This window comes from Poecilia reticulata, linkage group LG3 (genome assembly GCF_000633615.1).
Source record: "Poecilia reticulata strain Guanapo linkage group LG3, Guppy_female_1.0+MT, whole genome shotgun sequence".
NCBI classification, from domain to species: Eukaryota; Metazoa; Chordata; class Actinopteri; order Cyprinodontiformes; family Poeciliidae; genus Poecilia; species Poecilia reticulata.
The window spans coordinates 29,140,365-29,156,544 of record NC_024333.1 but is presented as its reverse complement, the minus strand read 5'-3'; the positions used below and the strand labels follow the sequence as shown (position 1 = coordinate 29,156,544).

The 16,180-nt window shown below is 41.0% G+C and overlaps 2 protein-coding genes across 3 annotated transcripts; one reads left to right on the top strand and one right to left on the bottom strand.

The window, feature by feature from the left end:
* Positions 1-2,778: 2,778 nt before the first annotated feature.
* Positions 2,779-6,191, top strand: foxf1 (forkhead box F1). The gene is made up of 2 exons (XM_008405927.2): positions 2,779-4,130; positions 5,098-6,191. The coding sequence occupies exons 1-2, from the start codon at positions 3,152-3,154 to the stop codon at positions 5,259-5,261; spliced, it is 1,143 nt and encodes a 380-aa protein (XP_008404149.1). The 5' UTR covers positions 2,779-3,151; the 3' UTR covers positions 5,262-6,191.
* A 1,718-nt stretch (positions 6,192-7,909) lies between these two features.
* Positions 7,910-16,090, bottom strand: mthfsd (methenyltetrahydrofolate synthetase domain containing). Of its 2 annotated transcripts, XM_008405930.2 has the most exons (9): positions 15,867-16,090; positions 15,207-15,305; positions 14,980-15,083; positions 13,578-13,691; positions 13,121-13,234; positions 12,932-13,022; positions 12,560-12,672; positions 12,330-12,455; positions 7,912-9,695 (listed from the first exon to the last, which is right to left on the bottom strand). In XM_008405930.2, exons 2-9 carry the CDS (start codon positions 15,232-15,234, stop codon positions 8,952-8,954), a joined length of 1,434 nt encoding a protein of 477 aa, XP_008404152.1. In that variant the 5' UTR covers positions 15,235-15,305; positions 15,867-16,090; the 3' UTR covers positions 7,912-8,951. The 2 variants fall into 2 exon arrangements, with proteins under 2 accessions (XP_008404150.1, XP_008404152.1); XM_008405928.2 differs by lacking the exon at positions 15,867-16,090 and having other exon boundaries at positions 7,910-9,695; positions 15,207-15,365.
* Positions 16,091-16,180: the final 90 nt, after the last annotated feature.

Sequence of the window (16,180 nt, the reverse complement as noted above, 5' to 3'; positions counted from 1 at the left end):
ACATAAACCTTTTTCAAACCTGCTGAAGTGACTGCAACTTAAACAGACTCTATGAAGCCCGAGCCTTTTCAGTGTCATTCTAAAATCTAAATAATTCCTGTCTTAATTTAACATATATTTACATTATCAAATTCTCTTATGTTAAGTTGGTACAGATTTTTTTTTTTAAATCAGAGATTTTTATCTGCTTTCTGCCAACTGCATCTGTGATATTTCTAATTGATCTGGAAGTCAGAGAAACTTGTTGTTGGATTTTGCTGTCTGCAGAAATGTGGTGAACATAACTGCCTTTAAATCTCTGAATCCTTTAAACAGTCCTGTCATGTTACTAAACATCTGCCTTCTCATGTTTAAATTCTTTTTTTTTTCTAATCTGATCTTTTTAAAATCATACTATAATGATTTTTCCTCTAAATTAACCATGTTGCTGATTAGACTTTAAGAAAATGATCACATAGTTTTTACATTTGTTTGACTTTGTCATTAGCTTAATTTTAGAAGTTATAACACAATCCACCTAAATATATTACCAGACAAACAGTGTTGCTTAATTTTGCTATTTAATTAAAGAACGATGAAAAAAGGAAAAGACGGTCTTGTATAGAACAATTTGGGCAATGCTGAACATAAAAATGAACACTTTATTCCAAATGACATTCGTTTAAAAGTGAGAAGTGATTGTGTGCTTATCGAGTCACAACCGGGATTTTGTGTGAATTGAATCCATTCATTCTTGCTCTCTACTCGGTTGTAAAACAAGCTGTAGGATGTCAAATTCAAAAATGGCCAATCAAAGTTGCGCTGTGGCGTGGGCCCCCTCATGTGAAATCCCGAATTAAGGCCTTGTACCTCCTTGAGCCGGCTCTGGAAACTGGCCTGAGACGCATGAGCAAAAAAGTCACACAAAAAAACCAACAACAAAAAAAAAAATCTAAATATGCCTTCTCCTTTTGGAGTAATATGACATGAGGCGACTGAGCGTGAGAGAGGGGAAAAGCCTTAATGGAATGAAGTCATCAGCGGTAATTAAATGCAGTGGGCAGAGGGGAGCACGGGAGCGCGCCTGCCTGTCCCTGGTGCGCGCTGGGTGGTCCGCTTCACTGTTGAATATGCGGCTCTCAGTGCAAGCGAGCGGCCGAGCAGAGTCGAATCAGTGACGCACATGGGCATTTATGTTCGACGTTAACTCTTCTGTATGACTGGAACAAAGGGCGACATCTAATTTCCAACATATTATTGTGAAATATGTGTATGTGAAGCAGCCATACACATCCTATATTAACTGAGAGATCATTTAAAAGTCGTCATGTATGTAAATCTGCTGCCACTAAAGGAAAGCTTTACTCGCATGAAGACGCTCTATCCAGGTGTTCTCTGATTTTACGCAGAGGCCAGATGTTTACTTTTTTTTTTTTTTTTGATGCTTCAAACAACCATATGATTTTTTTTCACTTCTCAGAATGAGAACCAATAAATAAAACAATGGAAAGGTTAACTTCACCAGCGGGTTTTTGAAGAAACCGAAGGCTGCAGCCATTTGAGATCTCCTGGGAACAATAAGGAACTCACTGTCAACAGTTTTAGGCTATATGGACTGATCTCACTCCCAGGGTGAAACAGGCTAAAGCCACAGGTCAGTTTAAAAAAAAAACCAACAACAACAACAAAAACATGCACACGCAAACTCGTGCGCAGCGTCCTCTGATTGATTTGTAGCCCAGTCCTAATTTCTAGAGCTTCACGCATGTCTTAATCTCAACCCTTACTCCTTTCCATCTGCTCCATCTCTCACACAGCAAGCGCAGAGTTCCTCCTAACGCGCCGCATCTTTAAAGCGACCACCGATCTCGTTGTGGGTCTGGTAAATCCTTACCTCGGATCCCCGGATCGCTCCGTGATTTCTCTCCCCCTGCAGGAGTCGATCTCAAGTCCTCCGTCCGAGTTTGTGCGCTCCCAGCTCGGCTGAGTCTCCACCTCACTCCTCCCGCGTCCCTGCGTAAATATTATGACTGCATTGCACAAACAATATACATTTGTAAAAGAAGAGAGAGGTGGTGGAGGGGGGAAAAAAGTCCAACATTGTAGCATGCCGTAAAGACGACGCGTGTTTTTTCTTGCCACATCGACATTAGTTTGTGTGGTATTAGCAGATCTAACGAGGCTTTTGCCTGATTTTCTTATTTAAAGAAGGTCCGGGAAAATGTTTACATTTTGTTGAATAAACATCCTGCCCAAGTCCCTGACTATATCTGTCGCAGAAATCCGGAGGCAGATTTTGAATGTGAGGAGCGCGCTGTCAAATAGATAGTTTTATACTTTTTATGTTGTTGTTGTTTGTTTTTTAAAGTATTTAATGTGTCATATCCTTCCTGCTGCAGCTTCAACGAGGCTCATTGACTCACTCGCACATTTTAAAAAAAAACGAGACATACTGTATAGATTGGATGTTTTCAAATGAAAATCTTATTATTTTTGTTTAAATAAAAAAAATATATATTCATGCATAAAAAACAAACATAAACTCAAATTGGAATACAGTATGACACAAATCCGCAGATGAAGACAGATGCATATAGTTACTTTTTTTTATGATCCAGGGGTGTAATGAATAAATTAATTTGCTCGAGATAACATATAAAATCCATATCATATTAAAAAAAAATCATTTTGCTAAAAAAAAAAAAAAAACGGTGAGCGCATGCACGCAGATGTGCGTGTTTGCAGCCCACCACTGGAGTAGGAGGGGACTGGGCGGGCCCCCAGCATTAGGATGACAAGGCTTACAGCTTCCAATGCGCCGATGGCAACAGATAAGTAAAAAGTGAGCTCCGCGGACGCACGACAACACACCAACTGAAGTGGAAAGCGGCTCCTGTTCTCCTCCGCGCTTCATTTCGGACGTAGCCTTTTTTTTTTAAAAAAGAAAAAAGAAACAAAGCGCTCCGGCTTCAGACTCCAAACAGGACAGAATTAAAACCAACGAAGGAGAGTCTAAAAGACAATCGTTCGCTTTTGGGTTCGGGGTCTTTTCCCACCCCTCCTCTTTATGCCAGGGACGTGTTGTCAAACTTTCTAACCATAAGTGGAGAAATATATTATTATTGGTTTTTTTTGTCTTTGCCACCTCGAAGACTGAATCCAGGCAAACTAAATGACGGCAGAGGTCCAGCAGCCCCCAGCGCAGCCTCCTGCCCAGAGCAGCCCGATGTCCGCGCCGGAGAAACCGCATGGACAGACGGTGGTGATGGAAACCGCGTCCTCCACCACGAAAACCAAGAAGACGAACGCAGGGATCCGGCGACCAGAGAAGCCCCCTTACTCGTACATAGCCTTGATAGTCATGGCCATCCAGAGCTCCCCAACCAAGCGGCTGACGCTCAGTGAGATCTACCAGTTCCTGCAGAGCCGCTTCCCGTTCTTCAGAGGCTCGTATCAGGGATGGAAGAACTCCGTGCGTCACAACTTGTCTCTGAACGAGTGCTTCATTAAGCTGCCCAAGGGCCTCGGCCGACCCGGGAAGGGCCACTATTGGACTATCGACCCTGCCAGCGAATTCATGTTCGAGGAGGGCTCCTTCAGAAGGAGACCCAGAGGCTTCAGGCGCAAATGCCAGGCGCTGAAGCCCATGTACAGCATGATGAACGGCCTGGGATTCAACCACATTCCCGAGGCGTACAACTACCAGGGGAGCGGCGGGGGCCTGTCTTGTCCGCCCAACAGCCTGTCTCTGGACAGCGGGATCGGGATGATGAATGGACACTTGGCAGGTAACATGGATGGGATGGGTCTGTCCGGCCACTCCATGTCTCACTTGTCGGGCAACAGTGGACATTCCTACATGGGAAGTTGCACGGCGTCCACTGGGAACGATTACCCCCACCACGACAATTCCGCCTCCCCGTTGCTGACCAGCGGGGGAGTCATGGAGCCTCACCCTGTCTACTCGAGCTCGGCTTCGGCGTGGGCCTCGGCCCCGCCAGCGTCGCTCAACAACGGGGCTTCGTACATCAAGCAGCAGCCGCTGTCTCCGTGCAACCCGGGGGCGAACAGCCTGCAGCCGAGCTTGCCCACACACTCACTGGACCAGTCGTACCTGCACCAGAATGGACACAGCACCACAGATTTACAAGGTATACTTAAAGCTTACGATGTCACAAAACTGTTCTATATTCCGCGATGCTGCTGCTGCTGTGGAAATTCACAAAGAAAACAAATAAAAAGACCACACTCCACAACGAGAAGCACAAAATTTAATTCGCGCGAAAGAAGTAGATTTTGTTTTATAGGCAGCATGAAAAAACGGACACGTCGGTTTTTGTGCCAAATAAGCGCAGTGCGGGCATTTGCGCTGCGTTTATTTCGCCGTCAAACAACACAGCCTTAACTATGCTGCTCTATTGCGGAATATCCTAAATTAATGCCACCAGGATTTTTTTACCACCTATTTTATCCTTTTGAAATTAACACGCAAGTATCAGTTTCCGTTTGAATGGAACTTGAATGAAAACGAGACGTTTACTTTATTTCATGGAAAGGATAAGGACAAATAAGGCGTGGGGATGGCAGAGAAGCGTGCCAATCTCGGCGCTATAAAAACAAGCGCGGTAAGGTCCAGCCTGCCTTGCCCCGAGGGCCCCGGTCCTCCGGGACTGGCGTGCAAGAGGGCCGCTGTCAATTAACCCTTCTTAGCCCGCCTCTGCTTTCGACGGTCTTGATTCTGCCTGTTTAATGGACTTCGGCTTTGTGAGAAAGAGAAAAACAAAAACAAAACAAAAAAAGAAAGAAAAACCACACACAAAAAAACAATGTGTTCAACTTATAGTTAAAATTATGCAAACAAACGTGTAATTTGGACAATTTAAAATTAAATCTGAAAGAATGTGTGTTTGTTTAATTGTTTAGAAGAGCCGGGATTGTATTTTCAGTTTACTTGTTCTATGACAATATAATCATATTGTTATTGTACTTACAAATAAATCTAAACTTTTTTTTAAATGAATTTATGGCATCTTCAAAATTAAATTTCCCAGAATTTATACATATGTGATTTCTTTTTTTCTTTTTTTTTTTTTAATATTCCCCATTCTCTCTCCGCAGGTATTCCTCGGTACCATTCCCAGTCTCCCAGCATGTGCGACCGGAAGGAGTTCGTGTTCTCCTTCAACGCCATGACCTCCTCCGCCATGCATTCACCGGGAAACGGCTCCTACTACCACCACCAGCAGGTCTCCTACCAGGACATCAAGCCGTGCGTGATGTGAACCCCGCCGGGACACGCTGCACACTGCGTGGACGGTGTGTGCGTGTGCGTGTGCGTGTGTGTGCGTGCGTGGGTGCTTGTGTGTGTGTGTGTGAGTCACTCGGACTGGAGCCATGCAGACAGCAGCACGGGAACAGAGAATTAAAAACAATAAAACAACAAAAATCACCACTGAGAGACTTTTGTGCCGAGGAGAGAGCTCCTTGCTTCCTGTAGACCGGACTACTTCTCTGTGTTGTTGGACACCAGACGACTGAAGCCACACAATAATAAAATAATAATAATATATAATAAAACAAACAATTCCATACCTTCAAAGTGGCATAACAAAGAGAGAGAGGGAGATAAAAAAAGAAACTTGCTGTTTGGTACTTAGTCCTGCGGAGCGGATGACCTCTCACTTCTCACATGTTTAATCATTTTGTAAAATATGCACACCTTCGTTTTTTTCCCGTTTAAAGTTTTTTTATTATTATTATTATTATTATTTTTATTCCTAATTTTCATGATGTTGACAAATTAGCTGGAACAAAATACCCGGCGTTGATTTCTGAATAAATAATTATGGACATTACATAGGCCTATATACTGTACGTCCATACTGTATACTGTGTAAAAAAAATGGCACTTTTTGAATAGCCTATAAGCGCAACTTTTTATTTATTCTCTAGGCCTGTATTTTCAATTTCAGGCGAACTGGCCAAGGAGTTCCGTGCTTTATTGGCAATATTTGTCAAGATGCGTGTTGTTTTAAAAAAAAACTGAAAATAAGGATATATTGTAAGCACTGTCTCGTTTGTCAAATTTATGTGGATTATTATCACTTAGTGTAGATAGGCTATAATCAGGTAAAACAGCGAGGGTTCATTCTGTGTGAGCTGATGTTTCATTTTTTTTATTATTTTATTAAAATAAAACCACCCGAATTCTGGGGCTGTTTGACCTTCTAAGTCCATAAAACGGGAGTTTATCTTGCATTTTAGAGGAATGTTGGGACGAAATATGTAAAGAAAAATCGGCAACCATTGGGAACCAACGTGCGTTTCGCTCAACAATAATTCAGATCCATTCTTCCTAAAATTAGGATTTAAAAAAAAAAAGAAATTTGGAGGGGAAAAAATCAGTAGGTTAAGTCATTCAAATTGAAAAATGTATCGATTTCAAAGAAAAATTAATAAATCAAATAAACTTTGAATCACAAAGTCAGGTGGTTGCATTGGCGTTCAAAATGTTTATGTTGTAAATATGTAACAAAAGATATCTCACTCCAGTTTAAATTTAAAATATATTACTCAAAAATAATCATAATTTAAAGTAAAATAACGTAAAATTTGAAAGAAAAAAAAAAGAGTCTCAATCTGCAACAAAAATGCAAATGAATTGTTTTTGCTATAACCTTAATCAGTTAGGGCTACATAAAAAACATACATATCTAGTTGTGCAGTGAAAAAAAACTACATATTTTTCATTATTACACGAAACAACACGACGCAATTAAAGTAAACGCAAGTAATGAATATGTGTAGACCAGCGTGTTCGATTAATCGCAATAGACTTAAACCAAAACATAATTATGCACGGTGAAAATGTATTAATAAGATTTAGCATGGGCATTATTTTTGGTTGCGGCTCTCGTTTCTTTAGATACGTAGCGTCATCCTTTTAATTAACCCCAGGAAAGATTGCTAAAATGCATTTTGGTTCTCGAAGCTACTGTCCGAAGCCAAATGCAACACGACCTGCTCCGATTCGCAAATCTTATAATCCGGAACACACAGGATCGTTTTGCTAATCTTAGTCTGTAGGATTTGCTGGTGCTGGCGTCCAGGCGTGCATCCTCACAGAGAGCAACGCACTCCATTTAGTTGCTCTGCTATCTCACATGACCACTGACTGAACCCCGGTGAAATACCACGCTGCGCGGCCTGAGCAGGGGCAACGGCACTTTAACTAACTGATGACATTTGCTGAGGTTCACGACTCTGTTGGGGCTCAGGAGAGAGAGGGAGACACACACACACACACACACACACACACACACACAGAGAGAGGGACGGGCAGCTGTTCCCAGGCCTGGCCTGGATGACAGCTCCATAAAAAGCCCGAGCCCCGCTCCGTGCAGACAGATGCACCGCGGGCTGGTGTCTCAGAGGAGCCGGGCTTTAGAGCCGACAGAGCTGGCGGTCATTTGTCAGGTAACATTGAGATCTGCAAAACAGAAAAACAGAGCTACAATACATTACACACCAATCAGGATAAGTGGATTGGATGATTGAGTTTCAGATGAATCTCTTGTGAGAAGCTCAGACAGACATTTTCAGAGGTGAGCTCCAGTGAGAACTTCAGAAAGGCAGTGACTCATTGGGAAAAAACTTTAGATTTGCTCCACTTTTAAAAAGTTTAACTGGCGTCTTATGCGATACATTATCACCCCGTTTTCACAAAGGAAAATGATTGTCCAAACATCATGCATAAATGTAAGCTCTACCATTTAGAATAGTTTTTAGTTTGAAGACGGAGCTCACAATTCTCATCTTTCATTTAAGAAAGGGCACAAGTTCATCCATTTCAACGTTCATCACAACCGAAACAAAGTTTGGTGCGACCGTTTCGTTTGGAGAAAAAAAAAAACCCAAAAAGGACAAATGCAGTCTAGTTATGACAGGGCGCTTTAATAGTGTTATCAGACAGATTAAACATAGGATCGAAACAGGATGTCACAGTAAAAAAAAAGTTGAAATGACTAAGAAGCAAATCTGCCTTAACGCAACAGCTTTACACAAAAATACAAACAATGATCTTAAACTCGAACTACAAAACCTGAATTTTGCAGGTTAAAATCACACGAATAAGCCAAAAAATAATAATTATGGCCAAACTAGGGCTCTCTAGACTTACTAGATTTACATAAATCTTAGCTAAAATAGCACAAAAGGTTTTGAGTTTGTCCAGTGGGACGTGTGGGGTTTCAGTGGTTTCCAATGCTATCTTAAATACAAAATTTGACAACACTTCTGTTTTTTAGAATTTGATAAAAGAAAATGAAAAAAGAATGCTTTAAAACAAAGATAAATTAAAGACATGGCAACTTTGTTCATGTAAGTTTTCTTGCAAACTGAAAGTTTCTTGAAATGTCACTGTAAGGTCTCATGCACCCATAATCAATATCATTTACACGCTTTCCAGATGGTGGAGTCATTTGCGTTGTCTTCTTCTCTTTTTTTCCTCCAGCAGACTATCAGTCCTAAAAGCTTTTTTTTTTATATATATATATATATAGCTGGAAAAGCTCGACTATGACAAATAAATCTAGTGTGTCTTTAAATTAGAACAGAAAGCTACAGAAACATCGTGACCTGCAGCAAGAAATTACACAAAATAAACCTTCAGGAAGGAAGATGACCTAAACACATGGAGTGAGAGTTGGGTGTAAACAGAGAAAGGCACATGTGGGAATCTTTAAGCTTATTTCAAATGTTACAACAAACACAATTCAGGAAATGTTTGATACTGACCCTACGTTTAATTTCACCTCACACCTTCAAGTCTTGTTTTTGCTGGAAAACTACAGCGAACATTAAGCTCATGTAACAGATTCCATTTGAAATGATAAAAACAGATCAACACTTCTAAAGATATTAAACATGCATTAATATGAAGGTGTTCTGTGGCGGTGCACTGCCTGCTGCCGTTACTGATCAGCCTCCTTGGCGGCGGCGGTTTTAGCATCTGGCGGGGACGCTTTTGACTTCGCAGCCGCGGATGGCTTTTGTCTCTGTCCGGACCGCTTGTGTCCCCGCTGGCTCTTGGCCAGCTCGGCCTGCAGGCTGTGACCGTTCAGGCTCAGGCCCTGCAGCGCCTCCAGGGCCTGGTCTGCCACCTGAGGGTCGCTGTAGTCCAGGAAGGCTCTGTGCTGAGCCCCCTGCCAGGTGAGCCTCAGCGGGGCGGCGCTCCTCTCCCTGAGCGCGGTCTTCAGCTCGCTGACGCGCAGCCCGGCGGGGATTCCTCCCAGGTACACGGTGGTCACACTTTGGGGGAGCTTCCGCTGGCTCGTCGCTTCGCCTCTGCCTTCCTCTGGGCCCTGCTCCCTCGCCACCCTCCTGCTCCTACCTTTCGCCGCTCTGCCAGCCTCTCCCTCCTCATCTCCTCTGCCACTTCCCCTGCTGTCTTTCCTGGCTCTCGCTGGCTGCTGTCTGGGTTTCTGATCTGCCTCTCCTTTTTTCTCCCGTCTAGATTCCTGGCTGGTTTCTCCCTCGGTATCCTGTTGTGTATTCCGCCTTGGCCTCCGTCTGGGTTGTCTTTTTGGTTGATGAGTTTGCAGGCCGGGCTCTGCTGCATGCGACGCTGTCCCCAGAGTCACGTCCTTCCCAGCCTGTTCCTCCAGAGCACGCAGCTTCTTCAGGATGGGAATTTTCTCCAACTTTTCTGCATCCAGCTAAAGACAAAAGAACCGGTTTTAGCCCGTACTGCCCACCGTTAATAAATATCTTTACAGCAGCAGGATATTTCACTTCCCACACAGTTAAAAATAACTGCTGCCGTCTTGATTTGTTGGGTCTTCAAGTGTGCTGGCAGCCTTTGATGCTGACCAGTCATGTAAAGGATACAAGCCTATTGTTTTTCACACTGGCCTGCTTGACCCGTCGTTCCTCCTGAACCCTGCAGAGCCAAGGTGGCTGGGCAGAGCCGCCTTTGATGATCAGACTTGGCCTTCCTGGCTGGGAGGTCACTGGGCCTTGTTTACTTACATGTGTGTCTGAGAGAACCCAGAGCTTACACACAACATGGCCACACGACGAGAATGATATGCTCATCGTGTCGGGTGAGAAGAAATATTATCAACAAGAAATTCACACAAAGTCTCTGCCAGTGGAAATAAATCAGGAGGAGGATTCAAGTCACACCGTATAATAAATAGACAGGAAAGAAAGTAAAAATTGGACATCATACAGAGAGGATGCATTCATACAGCAGATGTATTGTGCATTGAGGGCTATGTGAGTGAAACATTTGCATAAAGAAACACTTTTAAAACACTCGTGTCTCATAAGAACATGAGTAAGCGGGGTAGACCCACTAGGGGGCAGTGTGACCTTAATAAAGTAGGTACTGGAGCTCAGTCTGGGGTACTGGAGCTCAGTCTGGGGTACTGGAGCTCAGTCTGGGGTACTGGAGCTCAGTCTGGGGTACTGAAGCTCAGTCTGGGGTACTGAAGCTCAGTCTGGGGTACTGAAGCTCAGTCTGGGCCAAAGCCCTTCAGGTGAAATTACATTTGCAAAAGCTGCCTGATAAAAACCTAGAGGCTTCCAATATGGAACAAGAACATCTGCAGAAGCATCTGCAAGAGAAATAAGCAGGCAAGTTCACCGTTTCAGCAGAAATAAAATGAATGCAATAATTTTAAAAATTGTATTTTTTTATATAAAAGAAATTAAAAATATATATTATAAATATTCAATATATGTGTTGGGCAAGGGGGGGGGGAGACCCTAGAAGTGCCTAAAAAGCAGTAACACTGGTAAAATAGTTAATAGGAAGTGAAAATAATGGCACATTTTACTAACTTATGACCAAGAATTAATATGTATATTTGATAAGGATTTAATTGTACCTTTTAATTACCATTTTGTAAACTATATACCAATGTGCCTCTTGGCCAGGTCTCCATCAAAAAAAGAGATTTTATCTCAAAGGATTTCCAGGTATAATAATGCTTAAATATAAAAAAAGAAATAAATATCACTGATGCAGTGCCTTAATTCATGCTATTGCTTTTCTTTGCATCTCATTTTCTTTTTTATAAATATATGTCATGGTTTTTAACACAACCATGACAAAGCAAGAAGTGTTTCAACGCAGAGGAGCAGTTGACTGGGCTTCTGAAAACAAAACAAATACTCTGCTGCTGGACGAGTAAAAAAAGAAATATTGCTGTGGTCTGAAGCAAAGCCAGCGGTGAGGAGGATTATGTTTATGGAAGTTTTCTATTCATATGTAATGCGAATGTTAGTTTCCTGGAAAATAAAATTGATACGTTTGGGTCATTGCGAAAGAAACAGCTGAAATACTGGAAAGGCAGCATTGTGTGCTACATACCGGCAAGGCTGTGAGCAGATACGGCCGAAACAAGCTACACACAGGCATTAGGTCGCATTCAAAGTATGGACAAGGTGACAAAAGTCAAAATGTATTCCTCAATACGTTCACCCACATAAACTTTGGAGTCAAAGAAAAAAATTAAGTTGACTTTAAAGATCAATCAATCAATCAATCAATCTGACAGACATGTTTATGACCAATTTTCCCTTTACCGTCTCGTCAGTGATCAACAAGCAAAGTCTATGGGCAAAAGCTTTAACACATAAAAGAGGAGAAATTTATGATTTTTTTTATTTTTTATTTTCTGTCCAACTCTAAAATACCACCTCAATCATCATTTTTCTAGATGTTAATAGCCCTTGATAAATAAAATAAAAATGTCATTCAAATTTGGAAATTGCAGTTCCAACCTCAAAGAGAACTGAAAATTGGCCATGAAAAACACGACTGCTGCATCTCAGGTATATTTTTTTGGTTCACTTCAAAAATGTTAAATACTACGTATTGGCACAGAGTAGGAAATATCACATGATCCAGATCTTAGAGTTATAAATGCAACTTCAAACGGACAACAGTTTGACAATGTCTGACATAATAGAGGAAGAAGATATGAGATTTAACTGGTTAAAGCACTTCTTGCTTTAACCTTTAAGTAAGAGTATATATTCTCAGTTTTTACAGAAAAAAATTACAACAGAAAACAACATTTCATTTATGGCATTTAAAGCATGACAGCAACAATTATTCCTACTGCTGCAATAGAATCTATTAAATATTATAGCTGTGGTATTTATGCAAAAAGAAAAAAAACCCCACAAAAAACCTTTGAACTGTATGTGTCCCTGCTTCAACTAACATGATATATTTCTCAACCTGAGAAAGTAAATTTAAACAATCAAGCCAAAAGAATAACCCAAATGTAATCTCACACTAGCAGTACACAAGACAGATAAACAGCCTCAGCGTTTACCTTAGTCCAGATGATTCCCTGTGGTTTGGGCAGCTTGCATTCAGTCTTAATGACTCTGGTTGGTGTGAGGATGTAATCAACAGTCAGGTCATGACTTCCTATAAGCTCCTCTGGAATGTCTACCACCTAAAACACAAATGCAGCAATTTAATCATTTTATTAAATGGCAAAAAAATTAAATAATACTATAAAACCTTTGCAATTTTCCAGGAAATCAGACAAATACTAACCTGGCAGTCATGGACAACAGTGACAACCAAAGTGGATTCATTCACGGCTCCCATTGAAGCCATCATGGCCCACTCCAGATCAGCATAACCCTCTCCCTTTCCAATCCGGCACCCTGCAGAAGGTGCATGCTCAGGCATTTTTCAAAGAAATGTTTTTTTTTAATTATTATTATTATTATTATTATTATATAGCACACAGAATTAAGCCAATGATAATTAAAAAGAAAATGTTTATCAACAGCGTTACTTTATTTGGGATGAATAAATGAGAAAATTCTAATAGTTTCAGATCTGAAGGAACCATTTTCGATACCGTGCCTATCTATATACACATAATAAAAAAACAACAGTTTTTGGTCAAAAAGAACAAACCTTTCTCAGAAACTGCCACAGAGCCCACCACCACCAAATCAACCTTCACCTTTGCATCCAGGCCAACAGGAACACTGAAGTCCTTCACACCCTGCAGGAGATTTAAAAGTTACAAAAACTTAGACCGTTAGAAGAACCTCTTAATTTCTCTGGCTCTTATGAATATTGTTTCAGGCTGAAATTGCAAACCTGAGATGAGGCGCAAACACGCAGCTGTTCTTTGTTGGCACCCTGCGGCGGGGTGATCTTATTGAAGAGACCAGAGCGAAGACGAGGAGTCGGAACCAACAAAGTCTTCTGTGCCTGTAAATTATGCCAAACAATAGACCACTAAAGACTGAGAATTAGACTAACTTTAACTAAACATTGATACATAACTAGCATATATCAGAGGACTGCAGAGTGAGGATGAAAGTTGCAATAAGATTCAAGATGAAATGACGTAAACTGTCGCGATGGCTTCAATGTTACTAATTATATAAAGCAAAAAATAAAATAAAAAATAGTTTGTTTTCCCATATATACCGTTTTACAGATTTATATCTCCAGATTAATCTGAGCAGGTAAAGCTTCTTCATAAAAATGCAAAAAAAAAAAAAAAAAAAAAGTGCTTTTTGGTGCTTTTCTTCCAACAGCTGCTTGCTACCTGCAGCACCGCGAACCGAGCACCCTCCAGAGGTTTGTCAGGATCCACCTTCACCTCKGCCGTCTGGGCAAAAGTCTGCAACTCTGCCACTTTGCTGCAGGCTCCGAAAGCACCCTGGAGAGGAAAGAATAGCAACTCATACAAGTTGGGTTTTTTTCTTCACTTTTGGTCAACTTACTTCCAGCGTGACAAAGCGAGCCTGCTGCTGAGGGCTGTCTGGGTTTACTTTCACTGTCTGGCTTGACTTAAACTCCTGAAGCTCTGCAAGCCTGTTGCATGCTTGATTGGCTGCCTGATCAATAAACACACATTACGAAATCAAACCGGAAGAATAAATAACGTGAAAACATTAATCATTTAAAGCTAAAGGACTCTGCAAGTACTATTTTAGAGGCAATATAGCAAATTACATTTATGTTTACACCTGATTTAATTCTTTTTTTTCAATTGGGTATCAATCAGTTTAATGAAAACTATTACAGAACTGAGAGGTAGTACTATTTGTCATGTTTACAAGATAATTTTGTCTTAATCGTTTCCTGATTTGTAGCAACCGTAGCTAAAACCAGGGAGCTTTGCAGCAGGTTTATAAATCAATTAATCTGTTGCCCAAATTTAATTAAGCTTAGAGGACAACTTGTAGATATATCGTAGCTGTAGTACCTTGCCAGAGCATCCATTTTTATTGAACATTTTGTTTTCCCACATTAAAAGTAGAGAGTAGTGATTTTCTTTTAATTACAGTTACCCAACAAACCTCTGAAGCCTTTGCAGAGCATCTGTATTTACACGGTGGTTAATTTGCACAAGGGGTGGACTATATTTGATAATTAGGTGAACTTTGAAAGCAAGTGGTTGCACTAGATTTAATTTAGCTATATTAGAGGAGGCACACAAATCTAAATTTAATTTTAAGTTTTTAGAATATCATGTAAGATTTTCCCTCCACTTCTCAATGATTTACTCTTTTAAGTTGAGTCTACCACATAAAAATCGAATAAAATATTGTAGCCAGGCTGTGCATTACCAGTCTCTTCCATGCACATGGTGTCGAATATGCCACTCAGCAGAAAACCGACCATGTGACGCAAAACTAAAAAGTACTTTTGGAATTAACCACGTCAGACTGCATAGACGATTATCTCTCTCTCTAGAAGAACTGCAACGTTTGCGCAGTGGTCTGTCTGTGAAGTATGTCTCCTAAGAAAACTGAGAAAAACAGTTGTTCCATGCTATTTTTAGGGTCCCCCAAAAAATAATGACCCCAGAGACCCGAAATAGCCCACAAGCAGCACTCACGCTGGAAGAACTATTAGCATTAACAAATAACAATAAAAACGTAGTACGATGTCGGAACACGTAATTTAAAAACCGTGGTGGTTTTTCTGTAGTCGGAACTTGCCTTAAAGTTTGGGATTCTGTTGTGGACAGGCCTGGGAAAGTTAGCCAAGTTCTTTTCCTCTATGTAGTCCCAAACCCTCTGACGGATGTCCCACTTCGACGCTCCTGGATGTTAGAAGAGGAAAATGAGTTTAGGAGACGAAGCTACATCAACGATGGCAGCGACCTGGACAGAACCTTAGCTACATTTATAAACAGAAGTAAAGCGAGGAGGGACATTGTCCTTACCTGGGTTTATTTTAATGACAGGCTCCATGATGTTGTTGGTGTTAGAAATGAGCTGCTTCTTCAACGCTGACTTGCACTGGAAAATCTTCCACGTGAGCACTAACATGCAGAAACAGCTGCTTGTCAATGTTTATCACTGCTACGGAAGCTTGCAAAGGACCGTTTTTTAGAAAGCGCGAACTCGATTTCTACGCAGCCGTGAATGGAAGTGTTTCATAAACGTACACAATTTCTTTGAAGTTTTCATTCGCTCTTATAAAAACGCTATGTCCAGTTAATGTGCAGACAAAACAGTGGCTTTTTTTTTTATCCCTGAATTTTTTTAGAGATCAAAGTAAAAGCGATCTAGCAAACAGAAATATTTAAATTTAAATTTGATCAGGTTGAACTTTAGTTTTAAAAAAAGAAAAGAAATAAAAACGTAAATAAAGAGTGGAAAAAAAAGGCTGGCTCATTGGAAGGAAATTATACATTAGCATTGCATGTCTGTTTTATACTTGAGATAAAATCTAACTTTTCACTTCTGAGTTTTACAAAAAAAGAATACATAAAATATTTGTGCTGTCTGTTTTCCTGATTTCTTTCTTTAGAACCAAAAAGCTCTCTCAAACACTGTTTTCTTTCTAAATAAAAAATAGTCTTCCGACAACGTGACATTACCTCATTTTTCCAGTAGAGGGCGAGCTGCACCAGCTTATTTTACTGGGAAGAGGGAGGCTCCATTTCCTTCTTATCTAAAGGTATGGCAATCTCTTTTTTTCCTCTAATAAACTGTCTTTGTTGGAGTGAACCGATCTTCCCTGCCATTCAGACACCACGCCTTAATTTTCAATATTTCACACTAATTGACCCAACTGGGTTTATGTCCCATTCATGGATGTGTCCTCCCTAGTATTCCTCCCACCAGCTTTCCATCTCCAGTGGTCCACTGCCCTCCCTGACTCCCCCACTCTCTCTTGCAGTCTGGGCAGCCG

Excerpts from the sequence above, each read along its gene's own strand:
- foxf1 (XM_008405927.2), top strand. The coding sequence starts at position 3,152 with ATGACGGCAGAGGTCCAGCAGCCCCCAGCGCAGCCTCCTGCCCAGAGC. Across the intron at positions 4,131-5,097 it reads CAGCACCACAGATTTACAAG|GTATTCCTCGGTACCATTCC; the intron begins GTATACTTAAAG and ends CTCTCTCCGCAG.